Below are 24,056 nucleotides of genomic sequence, written 5' to 3'. Positions count from 1 at the left end.
ACGGGCGTTTTTAATTACGGAAAACGGTGAACAACTCGGCCGTCACAGCCCTGTAAAAGGCCGGCGGCCAAGCCGTGAGCTTCTGCGGTGACCTAAAAATAACCTGATATTTTTGTATTGGGCAACACTTAGGCCTGGAGATAAGAGTTTCATCCATACATGTTTCCAGGGCAGTGCAGTGAATTCCCGGTATGCCTAGTTTAAAAGCCCAAAAATCCTGGTTCTGCCTGTAGAACAGCCCAAGAGGAGAGCGGTGCTGGCGTGTGTGGAGCGGGTGGCGGGGTAGAAGCTGCCCACCAGTGGACCGCAAGCGGGTGAAGGCCTGGCCGGGTACGCAGTGACAGCCCGTAATGGCCTCTTGGACTGTTCATATTTGGATAATTTTTCAAATGCCTCAATATGCATGAAGCATGGGATCGATTAATAGCATGAAGCACTGAGCAAATGCTGACAAAAAGTCATAGTTAATTGTTCGGTGTCTTTAAAGCCAGTTGAAATACCACAGCTATTAATGGCAATGGAAGGATATTTTAAAGTTATGTTGAAAGTTCCTCATCTGTCCTTTTATACCCTCATGTTTTGGCTGCCACTAACATAGTATTCATTTGCCTGTTTAGTAGAAACTTGTTTGGACTTGACTCAGAAGGGTCGTTTCTGTGCTTTAATGCTTGCAACTCTAAAAGCCATTTGTGTGTTTGAAGCCACCATGTGTTTTCTTGCACAGGGTTTTGAATCTCAAACGCTTCGTACTCTGAGCTGGCGCAGACGAACTCTCCCATTCCCTTCATGAGTTTTGCACCGTTGCTCTCTAACACTCTCTGGCTAATGCAGTGCGTTATCCCAGCTGTGCTTGCAGACAAACTGGATGCGATTTGTGCCATGGCATTTGCAGCAGTGACGCACTGGAAGGGACCTGAAGTAAAGGCTTCTCATTAGAAGATCTATACTTGGTAAGAGCAGATTTGTCAAAGGTAGCCAGTGAGTCGAGACACTTCTGGGTTTTTTAGTCTTGCTTTTTATCAGAGCTGTTACTCACTAAACCTGTTTTCATGCCTGTGCACGGTGCAGATGAGAATAGACATTTGCTTCACAAGAGTCGGTTGGGTGTTTGGAAAGCACAGTAGTTCTGTAACGTGCTACAGGACATGAATGTAGCAGTGGGGTTGTTCTGGACCATGTTACGTAGCTTTGTGTCTGTAGTTCATAAAGATGATAATTATGTTGTAAGGTGCACAGCCTGTATAGTTGCTTAGGTTAAATTTCAAATCTGTATTTTGTAAGAGTGTCAATCAGTTTCTCTCTTTAAAGAAAAAATTGCTTGTTACTGTTACAGGTACCCTGCTAGGTGGCTTTAGCTGATGTGGTATTAAACCAAAAAGCATTTAGTATTGTACCAGGGGGAGGGGGGTATACAGCACATTCTTGCTTTAATGCTTCTCTACAAGGAGAAGGTGGGACTTTCTCTGTTCTAGGGCAGTTCCTGTTCCCCTATGCTGTGCTAAAGTGGTGCAGAGGGCTGTGCCTGAGCTGAAACAGCCACTAAGAAGCTGGAGGTGCTCCAGCTGTCCCTTCTTTTGCTGACTAGAGTAGACCATTCCTATCGCTTAGCTCTTTGGGATGAATTAAGGCAGGTTTCAATGCTGAGGCAGGTGCGGGGCCTTGCTCAAGGGTCCTGCCAAACCGGGAGCATTTTGTATCAGCAGACACCCTACAAGAAACAAGTCATGTTTTACCAGCACTGTGATGTGAATTTTCCCCTCTGTTTATCTGTGTTTGCATATGCCCTGTGCACAGCAGCACAGTGGTTTGTCCTTGCAACTCACCTGCCCCTCCTGGTGGTATGGCTCTTGGATATAAAGGCAAGAGAAAAAAATACTTAAGACAGGTGTTGGAAAAGCCCAAAAAATAATAGAGACAGATTTAATAACAACTGTGTTTTAGATTATCTTAATTTTGAATCACATAGTACAAAATTGATAAAAAAAAAGAAATAAATTTTCTAAGTAGATTGGAGTGGGTAGTTTAAACCACAGGTTGTATGTGATACTGGAGGCTTGCAGGTTCGGTTCTGTGCAGTCTGACTCTCTTTGGTGCTTAGCTCTAGGAAAGCTTCTATAATGGATATTAAAGACTAAGTAATGAAAACGTAGCAGCAATAGAAGTGGGGGTTCCTAGATAGTACGGCTTTATGCCATGATGCAAAAGTGCAGAATATAAGCCTTGGGATGAAGCTCAGGCTTTTTTATAGGGCTTTTGCTCAAATAAACTGTGAGGTTTAGAGCAGTGTTTGTAGAGTTTAAAGTTTGGTTATTAAATTCTGTTTTAAAGAGCATGTTATGTGAGGATGGTTTTTGTAAATACACTTCCAAAGTAAACACTACAAGTCCTTTACAAGAACTAGGGTTCCAAGAAAAACTGACAAGAGTTTTATAAACACCATTAGCTTTAAACACAAACTGATTTGTGTGGTGCTTTCTGTGACTTGCTGTGTAAATGGAACATCATGAATGTTTGCAGTCACTGCTGCGTAAACCTGCATTCCTGTTGCTGCATCTTCTCAGACCGTCTCAGACCTGGTGGATCTGCTGATGTGTCTTTGCAGTAGTAGAAATGAGTACAGGACAGCAGCTGTGGGTAATGAGGCTAGTCCAGTGCTACAGTGTATCCTGGAGTTAGTCCTGTACTTGAAGCGTTGTTTTAAATCTGCTGTTTGCATGTGCTGATAAGCAGTAGAGGTTAACCTTCTCAAATACTCATTAGACTCTAGTAAGATGATCGCGGTAAAAGTGGTAGTGGCAACCAAGGATACTTTCCCCTTCCAGTTATGCGCTACTGTCTCTTTCCAGAAATGGCAGCTCTTGCATGGTCTTTGCTAGAAGAGCAGATTACATGAGTGCTCCAAAGCCGCTTCAGTGCAAACTCAGATGAGTTGGCTCAGACCTCCTTTAGCACTGGTTTACTGTAGCTGGTGCTGCCTGGTGCAGGTGGAGTTCTGGTGTTACCTGTGTTGCTAGCTGAGCTGTGGGAATGCTACCTCCATCAGAACGGCAGTAACCAACAGCATAACACTGCTGGTGAAAGCTTCCATACGTTAAGGCACTGTTTCTGTGGTGACCATCTTCTCAGTAGATGTGGTGTAAGGTCTGCAGCTGTGAATATTGCTCTAGGAATTTATTTATCTGGTACTATTTCATGGAGAAGGAAAGGTTGAATATGCACAGAGCTGAAGAATAACAGTGAACCAAACCTTGGTTTATGGAAGTCTTTTTAGGCTAGCTTTATGAAAGTCCCCGGTTTAGCTGTTTGGGTGAGCTTGCTCTAGAACTAAGCAATTGATGAGACGCTTAGAAGCATGTGCTTTGTGTCACATGCTGCTGCACAGCCGGGGTCAAACTTTGAAAATTCTAACTAATCCTCTGTTTTGTAGGTGCAGGTGTTTTCAAATTATCTATGTAGATTTCCACCTCTTCCAAGGGCTTTGATCATTGCTACATCTCATTTTTCTAGCTTGTAAAACAGATGATACTTCCGTTAGATGCATGTCAGAAGGAAGGGTGATACTTACATAATACTGAGAACAAATTAAGTGCAATATTCTGTAAGCTCAAATTGTTATTTTCAGGGCTCCAGGGCCAAAAGGATTTTAAGCTATATGTTGTGTGAAACAAATCAAGATATGCTGCTTTGTGTAGTCTACTTCTGCCTTCTAATCAAGAGCAAACAGGCAGACCTGACTGTAATATATTCATAGTACCCATCTGAAGAGCCAGCAAAATTCACTGCAGCAGACTTGCCAGCAAATATTTCTTTCAGCTAAATCTGTGTGAAGATTTGGGTGATTATTTTGCATTCATCTAACCCCTTCCTGTTTTTCATGCAGCAGAGTAATGCGAAGAATCAAAGCTAAAATAAGGAGAAAATATTCCCATTAATTTGGGTGGACCTGGAAGTTTGTGCTTGTGCTGCTGTTTTCTGATTGCTTCAGAGAAAACCCTTAAGTGCTGATAGTGGTTTAAGAGTCATGTGTGGTTTGTAAGTCTGCTTTATTATTTTTAAGGAGAAAAATGTACAGTAAAATCAAGCAGTAGCCCAGTCCCTTGTGTGTCTGTCCCTTTCCAGCCTTCCCCTGGGTGACCCTACGCTGGCTTTTTGTTCTGATCAGAAAAGTGCTTCTGAAGTGACTCTCCTGGTCATCTCAGCTCATTGCACTTTGATGCTTGTTGAAAAGCAGTGTCGGAGCTTGCAAACTAAACTCCTTATGCATGAAACTTAACTGGAGAACATAGCACAGCCACTGGTGGTGTCCACTGCCTGGGACCAGACTACAGTTAGTCTGAAGTAAATCCCTGAGAGGCGGATGGTGAGGATGTCAGACCCTCAACACAGCTGTGCTGCTCTACAGACCTGCCCCAGTTCCCCGCAGTGCTTGTGGTATGGAAGAAGCTGTGCTGTGCTTGTTGCTCACTGGGTTCTTGCCTAGGTGTTAGATTCTCCTGGTGAGTTTTAATGAGTCAGGTTGTTCTTTGCTGTCAGCTTGGTTGTGATCAGATTTAGTGATTGACTTCAGCATTGAATAAAAATGCAACAGGAAACAATGGAATGACCTGGAAAGCTCCAAGCAGGACTTCAGGAAATGACTGAAACCGAATTAGTGCAATTAATGAGAACAGAGTTTCAGAAAATGCAAGATATCAGCAATTAGAAAAACATGTGAGTAGGGATAGATTATTGTTCTGTGAAGGATGGGTGGATTATTGTTCTTTGCTCTTTGAAGCAGCAGCTGGTATTAGATGAATCATGGACCTTTTCCAGTCTGGCTGTTCATACCTTCCTTGATAGCTAGAAACCTCCATAGACATGTACTTCATCACGTGAGTAGGCTCAGCAGAGTTCATAGTTAAAAAAAAAAAAAGATCTTTGAGTGTAAATATCTGGGAAATGGCCTGGCAGTGTGGAAAGGGAGCCTGAGCTACAGAGAAGCACTGAGAAGCAAAGGCAGCACACTGAATGGGAAGCAGGGATGCTGGCAGGTGACACTAGTTTCCTACTCAGGCATATATCCCTAGCCTTCTGCTTGGCAGCATGTATTCTATACGATGAACTAAGATGAGCCCTTGTGCAGAAAGTGCAATGTTACTTTAGCCCAGGGGCATCACAGCCACCTGCTCCCTTGTGTTTCAGGGGCCTCCTTGCTGAAGCTGTGTTGTAGGGTGGAAGGGGGAGACTTCATAGGTCTAGAATCTGGCATACTGTTCTGTCTGCAAGTCCACATTGTTGTTTTGCCACCACTGGCTCTGAATTGTGAAATGTGGAAGAATGGAAACTGCATCTGTGTGGCTGGTAACATGTGAAAGACACAATACTCATCTTCTGTAGCTTGGAACTGTAGGAGTTTATAACTGTTTGGGTTCTGCTGAATCATCACAAACTGTTTCTTGGGTGGAGGACGTTGGGCACATTACTGTTGTAAGATCTCCAGGGGTGAAACCCAAGCTCCAGGAAAAATAATTCCATGATTCACCTATCTTTTTTTATAACACATCTATTGCAGCAGTTGGGCTGTGCAGTGTCTGTGCTCTGCCGCCCTGAAACTGGTATCACTAGTTTGGAAAAGTTATGGTAAGATGGGAGACTTTGCAGAGCTGCAGTTTTGATACCCACATAGAACTCCCCATGTCGTTTACTCTAACATTCTTTAATGTGTCAGAAGGCCTCAGTGAAATATTTATTTAGAATGTCACCTTCTGGGCTTAGAAGTCATTGATCAGATTTTAATAAAAATCCGTGACCTGTCTGCCTCACACTGTTGCTTTTATTTTCAATTTGCTTAGTTTACTTGGGAGCTAGGACCCAGGCGAAGCCAAACCCTACCTATTCTGTTCTCTTAGGGTCCAGGAAACTACTGAAAAATTGAAATAACTAGTGACAATATCAAGTTTCTAACCTCTTTGGAAAAGAACTATTAACCGGGGAGAATATTTTTGCCTTTAAGCTCTATGCTTAAAGCCAACACATCTCAGAGACTTGATGCTGTTGAGCAGACTGCCATATCTGCTGTCTTCGTAGTTGGAAGAGGATTGCTTAGGTCACACAAGACTGGTCCAAAGTGAAATCCCTTCACAGAGTGTAAAAGACAGAAGGTTTGAGGTAGTCCTTACACATACCTCCTCCTCTGTCTCTGGTCTACTAGTGTGTGGGCTGGGGCAGCAGCAATGGAAAGGCAGGCCTCCTTTCTTGGCCTCTCTTGTACTTTATCCTTCCGAGGATGTTGGTCAGCGTGCTTTGCACTTCCAGCAGCATGCTTTGCGCTTCAAGCAGCATTCATTGTGCTGTGGACCATTTGCTGTATACAAGCGAAAAATCAACTTAAATCTTGGTGATGGTGGGACAATTTTCCATGTTGTCCCAGCAACACTCTCTAACTCCTTTGGCTATTAATTTTGTATGCAGTATCCTTGAGAAGACTTGTGCTGAAAAAATTTGAAAACCTGACTCTGGTGTTCAAGGTAAAACTCCCTTGAGTTTCTAAGACCAGTGTTGTAAAACTCCGCATTTCAGATAAGGAAGAATAAAAACATTCAGAGGAAGAGATAGGAGCATTAACAAACGTCAGCCATAGGCAGCAGGTGGTGTTTGCAGTCCCTCTGACTTTATAGTATTATTCTATACTTGGTTATCTTCTTTTCTCAATCTTGTAGCAATTTAAAAACTGAGTGCCTTCTGGAAACCTAGATCTAGCACTGAGGTGTTCAAAACCACATGTAGTTACTTGGGTCATTTTTATAGAGCCATATGCAAATTATTTTTTTTCTGCTGGTGTGCTGACGTCAGTTTCGTGCATCATTTGTTCTTCTAATAACGACCTTTCTTTTTTTTTTTTCCCCCCCACCCAGCTTCTTCCCTCCATTTGCATGGGCATTGGAATAGTGGCTGTTTTAATCATTGCAGGAGTTAAATCGACCTCACACAAACATGGCAGACGAGGACCTTATTTTTCGTATGGAAGGGATTGATAATGCAGGATCGACCACAGCGAACTCTGGAAATTATCTTGATGCTGATAGTGATGATGAAGACAATTATTTTATCTGTCCAATAACTGATGATCCAGTTTCTAACAAGTCTGCTAGTATCAAAGTTGACAATTATTATAGCAACTTAGCAAAAACTGAACAGTACAGTTCAAGCTCTTCTCCTAGAAACTCTTTTAGCTTTAAGGTAAGTATTTGCTCCATACTTTAATAAGGTTTTTGTTTTACTTAGTTGGCATGAGAGATTCTCTTAACTGCTTCATCTCTTGTAACTAACACTTCTCAATTAAAAAATACATGTTTTGTCCAGATGCGCAGTTAATTCCATTAAGCCAAATAGTCTGATGCTGCCATTGAATTGCTTACTGTCCCTTTCAGTTCAGTGGGAGATCTTCATCTAAAAAGGCTGCAGATTCCAGGCGAACAATTCACTGCCATTATGATCAAACCATTAAAAAACCGATATACCAGTTGGGAGATTTAAAAGATGGTACTTGTCGTAAGCTAAATTGGGGCCTGGCAGAAGATATTTTATTATGGATTTTGCCAAGTGGTGTTAACAATCCATAATATTTTTATTTGGACAAATAAAATAGTAAATGATGAAATCGTGATGATAGGTTTTCAGTTTATAGTTCCTTCTTATGGAGCTTTTAACATGTTGACTCTTCTGCTTGCGCATGAAGTGTCACACTGGCAGTAGTTCCTGACAGTGTATTTGAGCAGTATCTGCCCTTTTTAAAATGAACAGCAATCACAGCATTGCAGAGAGATCAAAGGGGCCATAGTTGGTGCTTCCTTGGCAGCGTGTCCTGTTCCACTCGGCTCCTTTTGCACTGATCAGGCCAGGCAAAGGGAGGTGAACCCAAGAACGCAAATGACATTCACTCGAGGTTAGATATTCCAAATATGGACCATTTGTGGTAAACTGGCATGCCTCTCAGATTTTGTCTAGACTAGGATAAATATTAACATATTATTTATTTAACAGATACTCTAAAGTTTGGTTAAGCCTAATGCATGCTTTATTCCTGGAGAGATACCAGGTGGTTTATTTCAGTCAGCTAACGTATTAACACATTAAAAGTGAAACTATCTTGTCTGCAGTAAGATTTTTTTTATCAAGGCTAGTTAATAGAAACATTAAAAGGTACATATTCCTAAGGAAGGTGAAGAGTAAAATTTTACTATAGACAAGGGGACAGATTTTTAATGTACGCTATGCTAAGCAAGTTAAGACCTGGGAGCTTAGGGAGCTTAGTCTTCATTTGTGTATACATTTTAGCACGTACTAAATGCTTGCCTCTGGGTTTGCAGTGTGAGTTCTGAGTCATGTGGCCTGAGATAAAACTGATAAGGACTTCAGAAATGGCAATTATTTCCTCCTTCCTAAGCTATCATGTTTCTTCTGCAGAATATATGTGCCCACGCTTTGGGCTCCACAATGTCTAGTTTGGCATTTTAGTTCCTATACATAAAATATATTGGGTTGAGATGTGGAGCAAGCAAGTCTCCATCTGCTGCCTAAGCTGGAGAAGTGGTGACTTCCAACACAGAGTGAAGCAGACAGCCAGGACTCATAACATCTTAAACCACCACAGCCTGGTCTGATTAGAGTCTACCTCTCAGACCCCCAAGCTAATGGCAGTGTGGGCCATTGATAATGAAATGCAGAGGCAGACAGAATTTCTATTAGCTGTTACTATTAACTCTCTGCCTTTAAACAGGACTCAGGAATGTTTAATTAGCTAGTTAATAGGCATTTATTAACATGTTTTCCAATAACACGTTTTACAATTAAAAAATTGCCAACTTACCTCAATAGGTTTGTTCACAGACGTTCTAAGAATGAACCTAAATTAGGAATATAAATTGAAGAATTGCTTTTAAGTGGAAAAATATTTTTTTTTTTAAATTAACAAGGAGAACAGAGACTCTTTGTCAATCATTTGTCTTATCACATGTGTTTTCCTACTTTTATGTTTCTTATGCATCCTTTAGAATGACACACAGCATCGTTCTAAGCACGGCTCTGTGGTTGACCATAGTCGGGTAGGTTAAAAAGAAAATGTGAACACCATATCTAATAGATACATTAAGGTTTTTGTTTCGTTTTTCCTTTTATGGCCTTTTTTTTTGTTCATTATTTTATTGTCTGGGAGAACTGCTCACCTCAGCCCATAAAAGTCATCAAGTCAAAACAAAAAAAGATATCTGTTAAATTAAATAATACGCATCCTTTGTTCTCTACCCTGAAATATCACTTCTAAAGTGCATATCTCTAGTTGTTTCTTCACAGTATTTCCTACTGTGGACAAGAATAGAATGGATGCAAGACATCTACTTAGTCTGTGTGGCAACCATATGCCTATAGCAGGAGAAAAATTGCACTGTTAGCACCATTTCCATGAAGTCCAACTTCTGCTTGTTTGAAGATTAGAGTACAGCTTTTGTACAAAGCACGTCACAAGATCAAGCACAAGTAATTAATTTATTTAAATCATTACCTAGCACGGACACAGATCACCTTTTGGAGAGGGACCCTACTCAAGAATGATTTGACATAGATAATTGACCAAGCAATTCTACTTGTTTCTGTCTCTCCCTGTTTCTTTCATATATATTCAAGTATAGAAGTTCCAAAGTCCATATGAAATGTATATCATTGCATGATCTCAGGCAACTTCATTTTCATGTGAAACCTGTAGGAAATCTTCCTCAGCATGTCTTTTAAACTTGTTTTATTTATTTTAGTATTGTGTTCATTTTGTGGTTTTATTGTCAGAAATGGAAACATTTAAATTGTTTGCAAGGTATGCAGATTTATAGCTGAAATAAAAATGAACAGTTTTAAAAGCACAGCTGCTTCAAAAACCTCCTTGATGTCATTGCTGACACCAATTTATACTGTATTTTTTTTAAAGTTTTGACCAAGATTTAAATTCCAAAGGACCCCCCTCCCCCCAATATTTTAAAACTTACTGTTTCTGCATACTTGAAATTCAGTCAGAGAGGCAGTAACAAAATCTCCAGAGCTCAGTATTTCTTTACTGATGGGTGCAGAGTGACTTTCTCTTGCTCACCTTGCAGAAGGCCTTTAACACATCACAGGATCGTATCTCCAGTTCTCTTGGAACAGTACAATGTAAAAAGAGGGAGTTCAAAATGTTGAGAGAAAATAATTCAAACTGGCTGGTAGAGAAAGACTGTTTATACTCCAGAAAAATCCACTGAGTTTTTACTCTTGACTTGGTGCAGATTGAAGTAGTTACTTGTCTGGAATTGTTAAAATAACCCATTTTTACTCATTCTAATTCTTCTTGCTTATGCAGAGCACAATTTGGGGGCCTTGGGGTTTACAGAACTTTTTTCCTTTGTCCATATCACTCTACTGCCAATGGGCTTTTTTGTGCGTATGCTGCCAGCATATGCTGTCAGTTACAAAAATTCAGAACAGGAAAACTGAACTAATATCATCTAGGTGTGACTTACCACTGATTGCAGCGTACGTTAGAGATATTTGCAAATTACAACAGGTTTCACAAAATATATTTGGTATATACTAGACCAGATCCTGTTCTCAGTAACTTTACGGCAGTGCAAATTGAACTGAAACCTGATAATTTGTATTTCTGAACTGTGTTTCATTATACTTGTAGCTATAAAATGGTCTTCTGTACTACTTCGTCCCTGCTCTGAATAGTGCTCTGGGGGGTCAAATAAGTTGCACGTCTTCATAGCATTAGGATCCTGATGTGCTCTAGAAAATGCTGCTCTTGTGACTTACTGCTGATTATAAATAACCTGCCAGTTTGCAACTTCTTCAGGAAACCTGGAAACACGCTATTCAGAAAGCTAAGCACATGCCTGATCCATGGGCAGAATTTCATCTTGAGGACATTGAGACAGAACAAGCCACTCGTTACAGGTCGGTGGGTCTTTCTGTTTTTAATTCTCGATGTTAAACAGAATGTGCTGGTTTATGCAAGGGCTGTGTTTGTGTAGTACAGAAGATGTGAAATTACAGGGCTGATGAACTTTCAATAATACCCGAAGTGAGTGTGTCTTAACTGAATCTCCCAGGAATATGTAAATACTGCACGTCGTCAAAAAAGAAACCTTTCAGCAAACCAGTGTTGCGCTCCTTCTCTCTCCCACCTAAGTAGTATCTATAAGTTTTGCCATGTAGACCAGAATTTTCTAGTTGATTTATTAATGCTGTAAACTTAATCTAATAAGGAAATTAATCCCAATAAAGAGATAGCATACTTAGTTTAAATAGTTTAGAAAAAAAAGCAACATAACATTCTGTGCCTTTCCCAAAATAGCAGTTTCACTGTTGCCTGTCTATGCAGTATTGCTGCATGTGGCTGGAATCTAAATCCTTATAAAGCCCAGAATAGCTCCGCATGGTGTACGTGCTGAAGCTGAGTTTGGCCCTTAAACTATTCTCAGTGCTTTAGCACAGGCTTTGCCAAAACGTTTACCCTACTAACACAGGTTTCTGGGTGGAAGGGGTAGGGGTTAGAGGGCAGTTAATTACCACTTAGTATCAGTGTTTGGGGAGGCTTCCATTCCAATCATATAACATGGTCATGCAGTGTTCTTCTTCCCCATAGACTGCATCTGTTCCTGGTCAGCCACACAGTCCTGAAATAGTTTGCATATTTTAAAATACAAATAAGTGATAATACTGGTTTAGGGCTACTCAAATACCCTATTAAAAAGAGATGGCTCTGGTATTCCTATTTCCACCTCTTTTGTCTGCTGCAAACTGGGGTGATACAGAATATATAAGGGAATATATGGGGTGTCTGCATGCATGAAGTACTCAGTGGAGGTCAGGGGAATCAGGCTGGAAACAATCATGTGTTGGTGACTCAACAGCTGTGGTTCTCAATTTGGCTTTTACCATGTTGGGAGTTAAGGGAGTGGGAAGAAACCACAGTCATACTCTTGTATTATCATAGAGTTGCACAGAGACTTGTTCCTCTCTTGGTACGCTGTTGGGCAGTTCTTGGCCCTGCTGCTTTTCACAGCCTCAGCTGGTTCTGTGTTCAGTATGCTGACATCCTCCACAGCCCTGCAGCAGATCCCCAGCCAGAACCAGTTCTATGCAAGCTCAGGGTTGGGGGAGACAGCCTGTCTAGTGTGTAGGGCTTGATAAGGCTCTTTCTGCCCCCAATATACTGCCTAGGCATCAGAGAGGAGATTTAATGTCAGAGCAGATAAAGCCTAATTTGTAGTGTTGCAAAAGTTTAGCTTCTGTAGCAGAATATGTTCATTGTCAATAGGATTCAGTGTCTCTTCAAAGAGCTGTACATATTTCTTCTTTCCTGCCTGAAGTAAGGAGGGCAGCAGTGCAGTGGGAAGACTAGAAATTTTTGTCTTGGAGTGGTAGCAGCACTTTTTAGCAGTCAGCTAGAGATAAGGAAGGATAGGTGCTGGGGATTGGAGGGTTTGGGTTCCCTCTACGTTTTTCTAAGAGGCATATCTCCTGATTTTGCAGGTACAATGCGGTTACTAGGGACTGGGTTGAAGATGAAGTCCTCATCAAGATGGCTTCACAAGTAAGATCACACTGTCCATCATGTTTATTAGCAGCCACATTTGTAATTTCCTTCCTGTTACTGAATAGTGGCAGCCAGATGAAGTCTTCCTCATATAGAAGTTTTGAAGTCTCAATGTCATTCTTTTCTCCTACCTCTCTTTTTCCTTGGCTCATCCACTGTGTTTCGGTGTCCCAACAGCCTTTCTCCCCACAGTAGAGTAGAATATGGAGTCAGCCCTTCCCCATCAGCAGCATGAGGCATTTGTTCCTTTCCCAACGGTCTCCCTCTCATTTCAGCCCTCCCACTTCCTGCTGGCCTCATCTCCCTGCCTGGCGATAGTCCCACTATTTTGTGTGCTTCCAAATAATTTCTGCTCTTAGGATGCAAATAGACTGAATTTTCGGTATGTGAGGGTAGAAGCTACTGTCACTTCCCAGTTAAATCACGGGGTTGGTGGTGTGTTGGAGTCTTCTTGCTCTGTGCTACTGACATAGTATTTGGCATCTGAGGAGTTGGTGCTGTTTGGCACATCCTGTATGGAAGCCTAAGTGCGGAGAGCATGAGGCCTGTGAAGGCAGCTTCTCTACACAGTCACAATAGAGGTGACTCCAAACTGGAGAGAATTTAAATAGCTTCTTTAAAAGAGACATCATGTCTGCTCAATGGGATATTGGGGGGGGGGAGGGCTTATTTCCAATGTCTTTTCCCCAGATTCCCACTTACACTGCCAGTGGGTTTTCACTTTTCTTTGAGGAGACAGATACTGTATGGAGCCTGTGTGAGAACTGCTTTCTGCATGATATAGAGGGAGAAGATGTGGTTGTGTCTCTTACTAATTAGAAATTAACTTTGTGGAAATGGCAATGCTAGTTTTTTGTTCTTTTCTCTTCCCTAGCCTTTTGGCCGTGGAGCAATGCGAGAGTGTTTCAGAACGTAAGTATCTGCTGGCTTTATCTTTATTGGCCTCCGTGCAGTATTTTCTTCTGTGGTGACTGCAATTTCACTTAGCTGTGGTGTTAAATGTGGGCCCCCATTAGCTCCCTGCTGTGCCTTTCTAAAAGGCATAGCTGAGGGGTTTATTCCTGTTTCTGTGGCTCCAGCTGCAGCACAGGGAGTGGGGTTCAGAATGCAGAACATTCTTTAAAGGAAAACACAGGCAAGTGTGATGCGGGCATCTAGGGAGTTTGCTTTGGAAAGGCAAGCCGTTGCCTGTATTGGAGCTGCAGTGGGATGGGTAACATGCAATCATGTCCAGTTCCAGCAACTATAATCAGCCTATCAATTAGCAATTCATAAATTTATGCTATTTCCAGCATCTCTTGGAGGCAAAATACTCATATAAGTACAGAAGCAGCTGCTTTGTTTCTGTGTGCTAAAATATCTTTGAATTTGATATGAGGCCATAGGTGTGTGCAGCCTGAAGGCCAACTTGATGCCTATAGTTAGGTAGAGAAGAGGGGAAAGAATAGTTGGATGGTGCAGTCTCAACTCAGAAAGCCTCCCTTAGTAAAGGTTATCCTCCCAGAGTTTGCTTTGGATCACGTGTACCAGAATAATCCTGTTCTGAGTAAGGCAGAGCTTGGGATGCTAACAGCTACTCTTTCCTGAAGGGTAAAGTGTTGGGGAAGACTTTTCTTCCCTCAGAGAGTGTTAGCAAATACGGTTGCAGGCATCAACATCTAGCTATCAATCAGTTTGTGCTAGAAGAGTACCCCGCCCTTTCCAGGCTCTGGAAATGAATGTTGCCTGGAAAATGTACGTGTGTGTGTTTAAGGCCACTCCCCCTTCTTTCTAACTGCCAAATCCAGAGAAATTGCATTTCACATCTGGTTTCACTTCAAGAAAGAGAGAAACTCCTGAATAACAAAACGTGGTATTTCGAACTTGAAGAAAAAGGGGGAAAAGTAATCCCTCAGTCCTCCAGTTTGGCATTGTTTCAGTATCAGTTTGTGCTGGTTGCTCTGTTCTTGCAAAGCCAGATAGAGACAGCAGTGAACGAAGCCTAGGAAGTAACAAATCTTAGCTTGCTGACATTGCTGCTGACGTTGCTTTTAGCTTTTGTTTCTGAATGACCAGATGCCCCTTCACAGACTGTCTTGAGTAGTGCCATAAACAGAAATTTATCTTTGCAGCTTTGCCTTAACCTGTTGTACAAAGAAAACATAACTTGTATGTCAGCTTCCTACTCCTGGATTTTCCATAACTCTCAGTGGTGCCCTGGTTCTTGCCATCTGGAGCTCTCTTCAAGATTTTTGCAACTCTGCAACTCTTTAGTTGTTACAGTGACAGCATTAGCTGCACTTGGCTCAATGAACTTCAGAGGCTGTTGGCTTTGGAAGAGCACATGAGCTGGCTTGTTTTATGCAGAGAAATTTGTTTCTTCAGAGAACTGGAATGGTTTCAAACCCTGGCTGAAATTATCTGACTTGCTTGTTCCTTCTTTCCAAGGCCTATGTTATAGCGACTGTCTGCCTATCTGCAGGAGGACAGACAGTCTGGAGTTGCTTTGCCTTTAGAGCATCTCTGTACTTCTACCTCTGCACCAAGGGAAGAGGAAAGGAAAGGAAGGAGCGGGAGGGCTGAGGCTTTGAGTGCTGCTACTCAGTTCTCAAATTGTACAGTTTGCCATGGCACCAAGAAAGGCTCAAAGAACCATTGTTTATTACTGAGCAGAATATGAGAACTGCTCAGTAGCCAGCTGTGTCTTACTCTTAGATACTCCTCTTCATACTCCTCCTTCCCCCTCAGACTGGCTTGGCATTGCTGGGGTCTCCAGTGATACCACTGCTGCCACAGTAGATGATTTTTATACCTTTTTTGCCATCTTCTCAGTTGAATTAAGTTCAGGGGGGAAGGGGAGGAGAGAATTGCTTTCCCTCTTGTGTCCCATGTAAATGGATGAGGTTGCTCTAGGAAAGAAAACGCTGTCTGCTTTGAAATTCTTGATAACAATGGGGTTTTTTTCCCATTTCACTTGAATGTTGGCATCTTCTGCAGCCAGGGGGTACCTGCTTAATCCATTTGTTGTCAGACAGCAGATTCTCTATTGTCAAAGTCCTAAGTCTGTCCCCCCCTTCCCTTTTCCCCCCACTTGTAAGAGATCTGTGGATTAAAGATTTGCACATCAACAAAAGTTAAAAGCTACATCGTAAGAACTGTCATGTGCAGTTTTCCTTCTGGGCTCATGGGGGATACTAAGCAGTCAGCCCTGCATGTTGACAAGGCAGCAGTTTGCTCTTATCATAAGAAAGGGTTTTCTCCTCTCAGTTCCTGTTTGAAAGGCCACTCCCTGTGAACTGCTGCAGAAAATAGTTGTTGACATTAGAACAGGGCATTGAGGTGGCACCAACCCTTCATACTCTGGGTTTGAGGGGAGTAAGGAGGGAAAGGAAGTGAGAAAGGGAGGAAGTTTGGAGTAGAAGTAGCTGCAGTCAATCAAACAGGCACTTTGGCCTGTCCTAGACATTCATATGGGATGTTGTTTTTTCCCTTGCCTCCTACCTGTGCTTCACTTCTCAGCTAGAGTATCTGGTAAATGACTGAGGGTAATGGTGATCTCCAGGCCTGGCCTGGTCTGTGCAGGCAAATAAATGGGGAAGATTAAATTAAAATTCTTGGTTTTCCCTTCATCAACGATTGATTTGTCTTTCAGGAAAAAGCTGTCCAACTTCTTACACACACAGAATTGGAAAGGTGCCTATAACTATGTTGCGAAGCGATACATAGAGAGTGTAGGCAGGGAAGTGTATTTTGAGGATGTCCGACTTCAGATGGAAGCAAAACTCTGGGGAGAAGAGTACAACCGGCACAAGCCACCGAAACAGGTACATTCAAAGATCTTGCTAAGCAAAAATGCAGTTTTGATCTCCTATTAGGTTAGTTTCAAATTAATTTCGAGGGAATTACTTGTTCACATTCGATTAAATTTAATTGCTTCGATAGATTCTTCTGCCCTACTGTGTTTTCAATTAAATGATAGCTGATATTTAATGAAGTAAATGCAGAAATTGCTTTATATTTCCAGAATTAGGGGCTGTGTGTTTGTGAGTATCTGACTGTTCTCAATTGTTGACTGAAGACCAAAATAAAACAGTGTTTGTATTGCTCTTTTTTGATATTTGCCCAGCTGCTTTTGAGATAACCAAAGATGTCACAGAATTTATTGCCAGCAGCAGTCTCAGCAAGCACTTAACTGTTAGTGCTCCAGGAAGGTAGATGCTTAAATCTTGTAAAGCTATCTAAATGCCTACCTAGCACTGATATTTTTTTTTTTTAAGAAGAGCTGGAAAGCTGAATAACTTTACGAAGCTATTCAAAAACAGATTTCTGAGTAGTCAAGAATTTTCAAAAAAATTAATATACTGTGGCTTTGTTTCCTTTAGGTGTTTCAGTGACAATACTAATGCATTATGTTAAGTGCAAAGCATTAAGATGTGTGAAACTCCCAGGTGGATGAAATATCAGACTGGGCTTAGGCTGTCAAGAGAAGTTCCCATTCTCTGCGCTAGGGATGTGCATAAATGCACATGATTTGGGAGGAAGTGGTTCGAGTGCTTTGCTGGCCTGGCTATATTTCTGGTTCTGGGGTCCATTTTGTACAGCCAACATAGCTTTGCGCTTTTCCATGCTGGTAAGTTGGATACCTGCTGGTCAAAGCTGGCCATCGCATCCTGAATAAAACCACTTCCAGCAGCAATCAGCTAGTTAAAAAGACAAAAAAAGTGCTGGGATGAAGGACTGCAACTGTCATTCACTCCCAGCCAGTAGCTCCTCTTTGTTGAGTATGTCCATGGTATGTATCAATGAAGCTGTCAAGTTCCTTTAATTTGTAGCTGGTACTGAATGGCTGAATGTAACTATGACTTCAAATGAGTGGAAGAAGTGGCTCGTAGGAAGGGTGCTGTACATGTTGTGGTATCTTGGTTCCTACTCTTGGCTCTACCACAGACTGTGTGACATGTGACAAGATGCCTAGGTCAATACCCCCCTCAATGTGGGGGTCTTAAAAATTGAATAGCCAAAATGAGTGCTTTTGAATATTTGGACTATGTGCATTGCCTCCCATATGAGGGTTAGTTAATAACCACCTGTCTCACAACAGCAAGTTGAGGTATAGAGTGAAGTACACAGAGAGGAATCTAGAAGTTTTAATGCCATGTGGGGGAAAAGATATGAGCAAAGTGAGAGTTGTGATGGTTTCTCCTTTAGGAATGTATCTTGGACAGAGGGAGGAGGTGAGGCAGGGTACAGAAATACCTGAATGGTAGAAGTCTTCGATCGTTCTCTGAAAAGGGATTTCTTCAGGTTGTGCATTTATTGTATGTTTTGCTCTCTGGGCATAGACTCTTTGCAGTGTACTCTTAAGGTACCCACAAAAATAAAATAGAAAGCCAACGTGTACTAAGAATTTTTCAGAGGAATTTGTTGCAGAAGTGAGCTGTTTTAAAGCGATTGTTTTTTATTTATGGAATTCCTCCAATAACCTAAGAAGCACATGACTCTTCCCCCACCCCCTTGTTAAACAGACAGGTCTTTGCAATTGTTCAGCTTCTTTCATTGGGAAAGTTTTCACAGCTGGAGAATTCACACACACTTTGATCTGAAGACAGTATTCTGTTAGTCATTGTTTATCTTCTTTCCTCACCAGGTGGATATAGTACAGACTTGTATTATCGAAATGAAGAACAGACCTGGAAAGCCTCTCTTTCATCTGGAACATTACATCGAGGGCAAATACATCAAATACAACTCAAATTCTGGTTTTGTGCGAGACGACAACATTCGTCTTACTCCACAAGTGAGGCTTTGTTTAATGCTTTCCATAGAGTCTGCTGCAGGGAGTTTCTTGGCTCTGTCATGAGGTCTTGCTTTACTGCCACGGAAGGAAACTGCAGGATTTCCAGTACAATGCCAAATTACTTTCTCTTTTTGCAGTATGTCTGCCCTTTATTTGGGGCCTGCTCTCTCAAGTGCTGAGTGCTTCTTTATTGCATTTCAACGTCTGTTGGTTTTAGTTGAGTTGAACATGGTTAATACTCTTTGGAAACCTTAAGCCCTTTGACTCTAATTATTATTGCAGGCATTGACATATTTCAAACTCTTCAAATTAAGGCGGGGAGAGAGACCTCTCACATACTACGTATTAAATAGTCTTCTGGTGCCTCATGTAATATACAAAAGGAGGTGGCTGATATCCAACTCATGTAAAAAAAAAAAAAATTTAGTTGATTTGCATATAAGAATGTTTTCTTCAGTTACAACCTCTGAATAGGTGAATCTGAGACTGCGTATAGAAATACAAGTACAGATTTAAAGTGATTTTAGTAAAAGAACTTTAACATACTGTTGGAAAATGCAAAGTGGTAAGCGTAGCAAAGCTGTGTTTTACTGGGGCTTTGAGAGTTTTGTTCTTTTCAATTTTTTTCCCCTATTTTTAAGGTATTTGTCATGATGCTTAATGTAAGCAGAGCATTTATGTTCTGGGCTGTCTTTTGTACACTGAATCAGTGCTATGCTTTCACAGGTTGGGAACAAAATGTTCCATGAGATTTGCTGCAGTTAAAATGTTTGTCTATCACCACCAGTCACCTCCCCCAGGCCTGGCAGTGCTTTTTTGGAGGCCTTCCCAGAAGATTCCTAATGTCTCAGCTTTATGCCAAAGAGAAGGGCTTTTTATACCTGATTCTTGAAACACTGCATTTAAAGAGTACAAATGTGCGCTTTGTTATCTGATACATGAATGTAGAGCCAGATCAGCCATTCGGCTTTTTTTGGGGTGGGGGGCAGAGCTTTGCCTGTCGGCAGAAGGAAGCAGTGGCCCAAGGCTGCAGAGCTTGGAGATCACAAGCACAGCCAGGATGTTTATGCAGAAGTACTGTACTGGCTTCACCACTGTTGTTCCCTCTGCCAGGCAGCTCCCCACTTCTTAAGGTGAAGACTGTAGTGGAAAACAGAATTTCCAGTAGAGGAAAGAGGAATAAAGTAATTTCCTCTCGCCTGCATGTTCCTACTGCTGCTTTTCACCCAACCTCTTTTAGCCCATCTCTGAGTGGGAGCAGGTTGGAGAAGCAATCTACTGCAGGCTTTTAGTCTCTCATTACTTTCGTCATGATATTTATACCAGCTATATTTCACTAACAGGTTAATCAGACTTCTTTGCCCATTTATGAGAGGTGAGTATCTGTTGTTGTTCTCAGTAGATCAAGGGAGAGTTTTCTCAGACATCTTCTTGGTTCTTCCCAGGCCTTTAGTCACTTCACCTTTGAGCGCTCAGGACACCAACTCATTATCGTTGATATCCAGGGAGTTGGAGATCTTTACACAGACCCTCAGATCCATACAGAGAACGGTACAGATTTTGGAGATGGCAACCTAGGTAAAGTCAATGATCCTGTTTCACATGCTGATGGATGTTTATTTTCTCTTCCCAGCTGTCTGCTGAGTAGCCACGACATGGCTGAGTGAGCAGGCACGTTTCTGAGGGTCTTGCAAACAGCTGGGGAAGTTCTATTGTAAGGAGTCCCTGAACAGGGCAGCTGTTATGCAAGGGCAGATTTAAAATGAGAGCTGATCTTGGCTCGTGTCTCCTGGCCTACTCCTAAAGCAAACAAGTAAAGAGATTAAGTAGCTTCCTACAATGCGACAGCAATAATGGCCTTTAATTTCCGTGCCACATTGCAGAAATGGATACAGCTGAATGTGATGAGATAAGCCTTGAATGTTTTTAAAGCTCCAAGCGTCCATACATGAAGTTGTTCATAGGACACAGCGAGTTTTGTAAGCAGGATCAAATTTAGGCATGTTTCTCAGTGATGCAGCCAAATTAATTTATTATTATATCCTGTGTCTACATAGCTTTTGAAGATTTTGCAGACTTCCTTTCACTCTTTCTTTGCAAGAGAGAGTGAAAAGCCCTTACAGGTGTTAAAATAAAATGGAAAATTGAGCTGTGTGCGCTACAAAGCACTTCTCTTCCTCTTTTGGCTTTTTAGAAAATGCTTTGGGACTTCTAGCTTCTACTAAAATAAGTGAACTGTCATATAAACTTGGAGTAAACCCTTTCTTCACTGTTTTTTTTTTAATGCCGTAGGTGTTCGAGGTATGGCCTTGTTCTTTCATTCTCATTTCTGCAACAAGATTTGTAAAAGCATGGGGCTTGCACCATTTGATCTTTCATCCAAAGAGAAGGACGCCTTGGATTGTAATAAAAAATTGCTTGTAAGTCCTTGATGAAAAAAGCGTAACTAAGCAGTATAGCTCGTTTATTCTGACTTTAAAAGCCCTGTAAATAAAACTGAAATATGCTATTTACATGGCAAATAAAACCACCTTAATCACTAATGTTGCAGTTTAAAATACAGCAGTTTAAAGCCAACTTATACATACTTGTCTCTGAATTAATGCTGTAGCTTTAATTAGTAGGGAACCTTGTAACACATGTATATTTAGGATCAAATGCTGAAATCATTAGTAAGGTTTGTATCTCACAAAACTAATTTGGGGAGAAAAAAAAAATAGAACTGCTTGTCTTTAACTGATCTCAGTTTAACTGATATTAGTGGGAATTGGACTCAATGAAACACTGTGAATGAAATTTGATCCTGAAGAGAACTCTCTCTGACTGTAACAATGTCAGGACTTGATATTTTGTTGGGGTGTAAAACTTTTCAAAGCAAATAGTTGTGTATACATGTGCGTATTTATACCCCCAGTTTTGTATACGCCTAATAAACATTCATGTTGGTTTATGTAGCGTGCCTAGAATACAGAGAAGCATTATTCATGTGCCTTTCGTGTTAATTTGCAAAGGAATCTGCTCAGACAATTCTCCGTGGCACAGAGGAAAAATGTGGCAGCAGCCGGGTGAGAACAGTCTCTGGTAGTCGGCCTCCTCTCCTCTTCCGCCTGTCTGAAAACTCTGGAGATGAAAGCATGAGCGATGTAGCATTTGACTCTCTACCCTGCTCTCCTTCCTCAGCAACGCCTCACAGCCATAAGATGGACATGCTTAGTGAGTGAGCCTCATACATAACTTCCTGAACGTTTTGCAGTGACTTGTTTTATTTTGTTGGTTTTAAACACAACAGCATGTTGTATTTAGTCCAGAATACTTGTCTCTAGCATTCTTCTTTGAGCAGAAATAAAACTAAAAGTACTTATATGTAGATAATTAATGCACAGATGCTTCTGTAAAAAAATGTGGTAAAATGATGGTATCTAGAACTTTCTCCTCAAGCATGTTATCCTTAAAATAAGAAGCAAATATTTTTCTTCCTAGATTGGCCTGTGTTCAGTGAAGTAGATAACTTCGTTCACAAAGACTATGATCAGCTTGATAACCAAAGGGTGAGTGTGTTTTCCGACAGAAAATGAGATTGAAGTTCCCTAATGAATGTGTCTTTAAAGGACTGCCTGAAGGCTTTGTTCAGTGAAAGCATATAAAGGTGCTCTGCCTGCTTCCATTGCTGCAGGTCGCATTACCTGCATGCATTTGCTATTTCTAATAAAGGAAGAACATTTTATTTTAAAATAGTATTCATTTTTTCCCCCTCCAGAAATTTATTTGCATCCGGTGTATTTTAACAGATAATTAAAGTATGTGACTGTTCCCCTGCCTACATGTTGTGTCTTTGGCACTTGTGCCAGCTGCTGCGGTACAAAAGCTAAACAGAATCCCCATTGATTAGGTCTCTGCAAATTCTGTGGTACTGTGGATTGTTAGAGAACCTCGCCTTGAAGAGGCAGCACTAAGTTTGCAATGGGAATTTTCCAACACTAGGGCCTTAGTCCCAGGCGATGTCAATTACTGTTTTATCTTTTAACTGGCTACCACTGAAGACCGAAAGCTACATTAAGTGGACTCTTGGTTTGATAAAGTATTGTTGTGGTTTAACCGCAGTCGGCAGCTAAGCACCACACAGCTGCCTACTCACCCTCTTCCCCGGTGGGATAGAGGAGAGAATCAGAAAGAAAAGTAAAACTCATGGGTTGAGATAAAGGCCATTTAATAGGACAGCAGAGGAAAAGAAGATGATAATGATAATGATAGAAAAATATACAAAACAAGTGATGCACAATGCAATTGCTCACCACCCTGATGCCCAGCCCGTCCCTGAGCAGTGATCACTGCCCCCAGCCAACCCCACCCCGCCACCTCCCCAGCTTATATACTGAGCATGGTGTCATATGGTATGGAATACCCCTTTGGCTAGTTTTGGTCAGCTTTCCTGGCTGTGCTCCCTCCCAGCTTCTTGTACACCTGGCAGAGCATGGGAAGCTGGAAAGTCCTTGACTAGTGCAAACACTACTTAGCAACAACTAAAAACATCAGTGTGTTATCAACATTGTTCTCATACTAAATCCAAACCACAGCACTATGCCAGCTACTAGGAAGTAAATTAACTCTAACCCATCTGAAACCAGGACAAGTATATGATCCTTGATTTTTTTATTTTTATTATTTTTTTAATGTATGTAAGAGAGAACACAAGCTTGGGCAGTACCTCTGGGTCATTTAAGTCCTGTTCTGTCTGTCAGAGGTGGCACAACATACAATCATTTTCATCCAGTATATCCATCCAACATATCTCATTGAACCAGTAGAAGGTTTTCTCTCTGGGAAATGTCAAGCTGAGATCCTTAACAAAGAGTAGTGCTAATGCCGTGATGTTTTGTTCTTATGTTCTGTAGGATTTTGAAAATGGTGGAGACAGTGGATATCCCAGTGAAAAGAGAAGTGAGCTAGAAGATCTGGATCACAGAGAGAGGGTAAGAACCTGACTGGGTTTAGCAGAGTTAGGCCTGTTCATACTTAAAGTGTTTTCATAGAAGAATCTTATTTTTTATCCTTCTTGATCTAGACTTTGTAAACAGAGGAAACAGTTGGAAAGAAATTCCTACATGTTGCAAAATTACTTATTCATCTTAGGAATGTTAATGATGCTTTTACAGGAAAAAGACTATAATGAGAAGCTTAATTTCAGACATTACATTTGATTGCATATTGTTGTGGAGTTCTTTTTTTAAGTATTCTATATTGCATTTGAGAAATGTAGCCAGCTTCTTGTCATATGGAATCCATTAATATAGAATCATAGAATGTTTTGGGTTGGAAGGGACCCCTAGAGGTCATCTAGTCCAACCCCCCTGCAGTGAGCAGGGACACTGCTAACCAGATCAAGTTGCTCAGAGCCTTGTCCAACCTGGCCTTGAATGTTTCCAGGGATGGGGCCCCCACTACCTCTCTGGGCAACCTGTTCCAGTGTTTTACCACCCTCAGTGTAAAGAATTTCTTCCTTATATCTAGTCTAAACCTACCCTGTTTTAGTTTAAAACCATTGCCCCTTGTCCTGTCACAGCTGGCCCTACTAAAAAGATTTTCCCCATCTTTCCTATAGGCCCCCTTTAGGTACTGAAAGGCCGCAATCAGGTCTCCCCACAGCCTTCTCTTCTCCAGGCTGAACAAGCCCAACTC

General features: G+C 41.4%; 1 protein-coding gene across 7 annotated transcripts in view; it reads left to right on the top strand.

The window, feature by feature from the left end:
• The window catches only part of EEF2K (eukaryotic elongation factor 2 kinase), a 36,146-nt gene that overhangs the window by 2,836 nt on the left and 9,254 nt on the right, over positions 1-24,056 (top strand). For 2 of the 7 annotated variants that reach the window (XM_035889255.1, XM_035889251.1), the window contains exons 1-13: positions 730-950; positions 6,894-7,218; positions 9,033-9,083; positions 10,859-10,959; positions 12,541-12,601; positions 13,479-13,516; positions 16,236-16,407; positions 18,231-18,380; positions 19,826-19,958; positions 20,673-20,800; positions 21,392-21,593; positions 21,861-21,928; positions 23,273-23,350. In XM_035889255.1, the coding sequence (XP_035745148.1) occupies positions 6,973-7,218; positions 9,033-9,083; positions 10,859-10,959; positions 12,541-12,601; positions 13,479-13,516; positions 16,236-16,407; positions 18,231-18,380; positions 19,826-19,958; positions 20,673-20,800; positions 21,392-21,593; positions 21,861-21,928; positions 23,273-23,350 (1,428 nt within the window). In that variant the 5' untranslated portion in view covers positions 730-950; positions 6,894-6,972. Of the gene's footprint in view, positions 1-729; positions 951-6,387; positions 6,507-6,893; positions 7,219-9,032; positions 9,084-10,842; positions 10,960-12,540; positions 12,602-13,478; positions 13,517-16,235; positions 16,408-18,230; positions 18,381-19,825; positions 19,959-20,672; positions 20,801-21,391; positions 21,594-21,860; positions 21,929-23,272; positions 23,351-24,056 lie in introns of those variants that run through there. The other 5 variants (XM_035889254.1, XM_035889252.1, XM_035889253.1 and 2 more) reach the window with 5 other exon arrangements.

The sequence above is a fragment of the Egretta garzetta genome, unplaced genomic scaffold (assembly GCF_000687185.1).
Source record: "Egretta garzetta isolate BGI_Z169 unplaced genomic scaffold, ASM68718v1 scaffold292, whole genome shotgun sequence".
Lineage (NCBI taxonomy): Eukaryota > Metazoa > Chordata > Aves > Pelecaniformes > Ardeidae > Egretta > Egretta garzetta.
Note: the sequence above shows the minus strand (reverse complement) of the source record. Positions and strands in the feature narration are given on the sequence as shown.